At 38.4% G+C, this 7,132-nt stretch overlaps 1 protein-coding gene across 1 annotated transcript in view; it reads right to left on the reverse strand.

Annotated features, from left to right (window-relative positions):
- Positions 1–6,620, reverse strand: part of XIRP2 (xin actin binding repeat containing 2) — a 402,283-nt gene extending 395,663 nt beyond the window's left edge. Inside the window, 1 exon segment of the mRNA XM_044303644.1 lies at positions 5,897–6,620. Coding sequence (XP_044159579.1) covers positions 5,897–6,106 — 210 coding nt within the window. The 5' untranslated portion in view covers positions 6,107–6,620.
- Positions 6,621–7,132: the final 512 nt, after the last annotated feature.

Here is a 7,132-nt window from a genome sequence, read left to right on the forward strand (position 1 = left end):
TCCAGCAGCAACGTGTAGTGATGAGCGAGCATGCTCGGCCAAACTACTGTTCGGCTCGAGCATCACTATGCTCGGCAGATCAGAGTGCTTTGCCAAATAAATTGGGTGCTCGAATACAATGGAAGAACCCCAGGCACCCCCTTCTTGGACAAGAAAAGGGTGTCTGGTTTATAAAAAAATGTTAGAAATTGATGAAAACCCCATTAAAATGGTTTGGAAACAGCATTAGGAGAACAGCTGGATGCATCTTATACTCTAATTTTGTATGACATACAATAGACAACCACACAAAGGCTATATGCCAAGAGCCAGGTATGTGCAAGCCATCAATCTATACAGGAGACAGATAACAGCCAGCATACCTTACAATGGCAGCCTTGTGCACTTGAGACATTCCAACCCAGCTCTCATCTGACTGAGAACCAGTAAACCTCAAAGTTATTATGCATCTGTTGGATGGCTTGGGTGGACCTGCACACCTAGATCAATATCATTAGGGTGACAAAACGTTTTCCGATTGTCCTTAAATAATATTCAATAACCTTTCTATACAGTTTTGTCATGTAAAAACTAATTTGCATAAACATGGGCTTATGGGAAAGACATGCAAATCAGCAGAATCTGCCTTGTTTTTCAGCTGTCATAAGACTATAGCGCCATCTATTGGTGTCATAATCGTCTGACAAGAATATTAGACTGAGTCTTAAGACAAGCTTATTAGTGTAGCCTTTTGCATGGAAAATTGGCGATAAAAATTAGCGATTTGAATATTTGCGATCTACACTAGGATGATATCTGACACTGGAAAATCTGGGTAATAACTCGTGATCTACACTGAGTTATTACCCAGCTTTTCCAGTGTCAGATATCATCATGACTTACTACATAATTATTACATAATTTTCGCTATATTGCTATATATTCTTTTTTAGAATATTATGATTATTCTAAAAAACAAATATAGAGCAATATAGCAAATATGATTTCAGCAAATAGTCTTGTCATAACACTATGTAACTAATAGAGGGCGCTGTAATCATGACTCATGAATCATGACTCCAGCTCCCTGTATTAGTTGTATAGTGTTATGACAAGACTATTTACTATATTGCTCTATATTAGTTTTTTAGAACATTCGTAATATTCCAAAAAACTAATATATAGCAATATAGCGAATATTATGTAATAATTATGTAGTGAGTCAGTGATAATATCTGACACTGGAAAAGCTGGGTAATAACTCAGTGTAGATTGCGAGTTATTACCCATCTTTCCCAGTGTCAGATTTTATCACTGAGTTATTACCCAGCTTTCCCAGTGTCAGATTTTATCACTGAGTTATTACCAAGCTTTCCCAGTGTAAGATATCATCCTAGTGTAGATCGCGAAAATTCTAATCGCATATTTTCCATGCAAACACTACACTAATAAGCTTGTCATAAGACTCAGTCTAATATTCTTGTCAGAAGACTATGACACCAATAGATGGCGCTATTGAGTTATGAACAGCGTCCTCTGTTGGTTTCATAGTCTTCTGACAAGAATATTAGACTTGTCATAAGACTGTGAAACCAATAGAGGGCGCTGTTCATAACTCAATAGCGCCCTCTATTGGTTTTCATAGTCTTATGACAGCTGAAAAACAAGGCAGATTCTGCTCATTTGCATGTCTTTCCCATATGCGCATGTTTATGCAAATTAGTTTTTACATGACAAAACTGTATAGAAAGGTTATTGAATATTATGTTAGGACAATCGGGAAACATTTTGTTGCCCTAATATTATTGATCTAGGTGTGCAGGTCCACCAAAGCCATCCAACAGATGCAAAATAACTTTGAGGTTTATTGGTTCTCAGTCAGATAAGAGCTGGGTTGGAATATCTCATAGTGCACAAGGCTGCCATTGTAAGCTATGCTGACTGTTATCTGTCTCATGGATAGATTGTTGGCTTGCACATACCTGGCTTTTGGAATATAGCCATTGTGTGGTTGTCTATTGTGTGTTGTACATAATAGGAGTCTAAGGTTCATCCAGCTATTCTCTTAATGCTGTTTTAAATCCATTTTGATGGGGTTTCCATCAATTGTTTACCTTTTTTTATGAACCAGATACTCTCTTCTCTTCCAAGCAGGGGGTGACTGGTTGTCTCTCCTATTGACTTCCATTATACTCGGGTGCTCAGCCGTACACACAACTATAGCAATGTGTTCGGGCCGAACACCCGAATATTTTAGTGCTTGCTCATTGCTAGCAATGTGCCGTTAACAACTACCTGTATGAACTCTGCAGCAGGACAGGTTTTGGGGAGCTTGTTTTTTTTTTCACCGCGCTAATGGCTGCTCATGCACAATGCATGCAGACTTCTAAGACATTTGAGAAGATCACCAAACTGGTTAGTCGCAGCCAGGGCTCCCTTAGTGACATCGTACCTTACTCCATCTTTCTGAAGTGTGCATTGCGTCGTGTCATTGATCAAGCTGTCGAGGAGCAGGAGCTGGAAGATAAAGAAGTTGCAATGCTGATTGAATTCCCAGGGGGGGCTACTCCATCTGAGACAAGTCAGCAAGAGTCTGAAGAGGAGTCAGAGGAGGATGGTGGCTGGGGTGAGGAGGAGGAGCAAGAAGAGCAGGCTTTGAGGGGGACTTTAAACTTTTTGGGGATCCCTGATGTTGTCCGTGGCTGGGGGGAGAAGACCGAGGATGACATTCTTCTGGGTGATGAGCAGGAGCCAGGGCGCTCCACCGCTTCCAATTTGGTGCAAATGGGGGCCTTCATGCTCCAGTGTTTGAAGAGGGACACCTGTATAAAAAGCACCAAGGGCAAGGACCAGTACTGGGTGGCAACGTACTTAGACCCCCAGTAGAAACACAAAATGGCGGGTACTAATCCTACCGTGCCTGCAAGAAAAGGACAGAGTGAGGATTTGTGGGTCACTTTGGATATGAGATCATTCTTGCAGCCAACTCATGGACAGCCTCCCTCTGGATACAGCCTCAGGGAATGCTTAGACCGACTGGTGTCCGACTACATCGGGTTAACAGCCAATGTGGATGCTCTGAAAAGCGAGGAACCCCTGACTAGTGGGTGTGCAGGCTTGACCTGTGGTTAGAGCTGGCACAATTTGTCATATAACTCTTGGCTTGCCCCTCGTCGAGTGTCCTGTCCGAAAAAGACATTCAGCGCATCAGGGGGGATCATGACCGATAAGTGCACTTGCCTAGCTCACGACAGTGTGGACTACTTCACATTTCTAAAAATGAATGAGGCATGGATTTCTGAGGAATTCAACACCTGTGACGACCACGTGTAATTAAATTTCCTCATGCCAGCCCACACAACCCAGAACAAAGAATGGTCCTTGTCTTATGTATATACAGCGGCATAAAAGGCCTTTTCTGTCAGATGAATGCCTAATTTTTGGTGCCTGTACTGTCCGGCAGTAAATTTTTTATCCAGTGACCGCCTAATGTACCTCCATCCACATAATCACAAGTTCTTTTCTGTCAGTTGAATGCCTAATTTTTAGGGCATGTACTCCAGTGGCCTACAGTAAAATTTTTATCCAGTGACCGCCTAATGTACCTCCAGACACATAATCACAAGTTTTTTTTCTGTCAGGTGAATGCCTAATTTTTGGGGCCTGTACTCCAGTTGCCTACAGTAAAAATTGTATCCAGTGACCGCCTAATGTACCTCCAGCCACATCATCACAAGTTATTTTCTGTTAGGTGAATGCCTAATTTTTGGATTCTGTACTGGCCTACAGTAAAATTTTTAGCCAGGGACTGCCTTATGTACCTTCAGCCACATAATTACTAGTGATGAGCGGCAGGGGTCATATTCGAATTCGCGATATTTCGCGAATATTTTGTAGAATATTCATTGAATATTCGCAAATTCGAATATTCGTTATATTCTATGATTTTTTTACTCGAAAAATCGGCAAGGTAATGATTGTGTAATATGCCAATTTTCGAATATTCTAATTTTCGTAATACAAATTTTTTATTGAATTTAGTGAATTTTTCAACTTACAACTATTAGACACAGAAGATTATAGCACTATATTAGCTAAATTGCTCTATAGTCGTTTTTTATTCAAATATTTGCTATATTGCTTTAACTTTGTTTTTTCAAATATTCGTAATATTCTAAAACAAGAATATATAGCAATATAGCGAATATTAAAAAAAAAACTAATATAGAGCAATTTTGCTAATATGATGCTATATTCTTCTTTGTCTAATAGTTGTAATTTTTTTCTCATCTGAAGTTCAGATTGGAAAAAAATTACAACTATAAAAAAAATTATAGCACTATATTAAGCTAAATTGCTCTATATTCGATTTTTTTTCGAATATTCGCTATATTGCTATAACGTTTTTTCGAATATTTGTAATATTCTAAAATCAAATAGAAAAAGAGGCTTCAGCACCAAGCATGGACGTAAAAGAAATTCCCAATCTTTATTCAGCAATATTCCATATGTACAGCAATGCTCCAGTGAGATCATGACTAAGAACACTTGTGTTCGAAACGCTTTGATTTCCTGGGATTAAGCGGGAGCCTGTGCCACTGATTGCTGTACATATGGAATATTGCTGAATAAAGATTGGGAATTTCTTTTACGTCCATGCTTGGTGCTGAAGCCTCTTTTTCTATTTGAATCTACTACACGGACTGACTTGGGTCCGCCTCATGCACAGCTACATTGGACATCTGAGGTGAGCTGGCTTTTCTTCCTTTGCCTAATATTCTAAAACAAGAATATATAGCAATATAGCGAATATTCGAAAAAAAAAAAAAAAAACGAATATAGAGCAATTTAGCTAATATAGTGCTATAATCTTTTTTTTTATAGTTGTAATTTTTTTCCAATCTGAGCTTCAGATGAGAAAAAAATTACAACTATTAGACAAAGAAGATTATAGCACTATATTAGCTAAATTTCTCTATATTCGTTTTTTTCGAATTTTCGCTATATTGCTATATATTCTTGTTTTAGAATATTACGAATATTCGAAAAAATGAAGTTATAGCAATATAGCGAATATTCTAAAAAAATCGAATATAGAGCAATTTAGATAATATAGTGCTATAATCTTCTTTGTCTAATAGTTGTAAGTTGAAAAATTCTCAATCAAAAATTTGTATTATGAAAATTTTCATTACGACGATTCGCAAACAACACTACTCCTAAAGTCAAATATACTGCAGCCTTCTCATTGGCACACAAGCTAGAAGCAGGGAGGGATCATGTATACTGATAAAAAAAATAATCAAATATTCAAAATTTTTGCCAATGATTCCCCCTCTAGTATGTCACTGTCCATGTTGTGGGACTATTTGTGCACTTCTAGTAAGTATTTAGTGGCTGCAAATATGACCTGAAGGTTTTTCATGTTTTCCTGCCATTAAAGTCAATGGGGCCTGCCGCAAAAGCGCTGTTCGCGAACATTTGATTGTGTCCTAAGGACAGGTCATCAATATTAAACACTCATATAACCCCTGATATCTCTGTTGGTTGAAACCTTCTTTGCAACCCCCACTTACACATGCACACTTGGCTTTCCTGAGAGTGCATATAGGTATGTTCTCAATTGGGAGACATATCTCTGGCAGTATCTTATCTCCAATGAGAACAAAGGATCAGGTATGCTGAAATCCAATATGTCTGTCCTTTCTTTCTCCTGACATCTGCTGTTGGGAGAGATTTGAGAGGCTCTCATAAAAATAAGATGGCCACCCAGTCTTAATATTCTACCTGGAGCAGATTTCCAGGAAAGCAATGATGCTTACTGTGTCTGGTAATTTATTGATGCTGAATGGTAACATGATGACTCTCCACGGAAAAAGTCAATTTGCCCAAAAACTTCAAAGAGAAAGTTTCTTACCTTTTTCTTGCTGCTTTTGCGTGGCATCACAACAATACGACTTGGCCTGTCATACATCATTTTCAGACTGTCCAGGGGAATGGTAAACCTTTCAATCTTCCGAGAAGCCTGGAGATCCTCTTTAAAAATAGTATTTCCATTCCGGTGCCTGTGTGGTGACTGAGATGCTTGGTTGGTCCTTCTGTCCTCACCTGTATGTACTTTGCTCATACTTCTAAGTTAACAAAATATTCTTCTATAGAGAGCTGTATGTACTTGTGACTTGTGAATTACTGTTGCCAAAAAAAGTTATTTGCTAAGCTCAAGAACCCCAACCAAATTGATAGTTTATTCTCCTTTATTAATTTCTGTTGCCCTTAATATTTTTTATATGCTTGTTCTTAGTTCTCGCTCTTGGCAATCAAAGTTTTTTTCTTGTTTCAGCTATTTTTAGCTTCTTTCAAATTGCTCCTGTCAGTTGTCTTCACTGATGATCTGCCGATGGCAATGAGTTCTTCAACTTTGGCAGCTTAAAGTTTAGTTCTGGCAATCATTCCTCCCAGAAGCTGGTCACTCTTCCTTGAAGCAGCAGCATAAACTTCACAGATGATTCATAGCCCTGGAGGAAGAAACTTAGTAGCTGGTTCATACGGATACTTGGATCATAAGACCACACAGTGTTCTTTTCCAAATTCTCAATGAACATTAGACAGTTGGGCCACGTTCCCACATTCAGAGACTTCAGCAGACTAATATGAAATAAATAAAAAAAGACACTGTAGTTATTTTTTACTTGAAGGTCAGTGGGAAAATACATATCCACACAAGTACTGAAGCTGTTCGTGATTTACAGCATTTCAGAAGCTTCGGAAATAAGCTTTCATTGTAAAGGTCATATGGGTTGAGAAGTCTGGTGCTCAAGATTAAATTCATCACAAAGTTTCCTGACTTCTAACTTCAAGAATAAGCATTTAGGTTGTTAGTGTTAACTTGGTTCCTTTTTTTATTCTAGGCTGTACTTATATAGAGATATTTGAGACTTGTTAGTACATTATACCTGTAAAGAAGAAGGATAATACCAAGGTTTTTAGGAAGAGAAAACTCTGTCAGTGGAAGTAATGTAGCCTGTGGCTAACTGGTAGTGTTTCTGCCTCCATCATATTACAGGAAATACTGTATATGGAAAGGCCCCCAACAAAAAAAAAAAAATGGTTGAATTTAACCCAGGCAGGTGGTCACAATGCTGAAAAAAAATGT

The sequence above is a fragment of the Bufo gargarizans genome, chromosome 8 (assembly GCF_014858855.1).
Source record: "Bufo gargarizans isolate SCDJY-AF-19 chromosome 8, ASM1485885v1, whole genome shotgun sequence".
NCBI classification, from domain to species: Eukaryota; Metazoa; Chordata; class Amphibia; order Anura; family Bufonidae; genus Bufo; species Bufo gargarizans.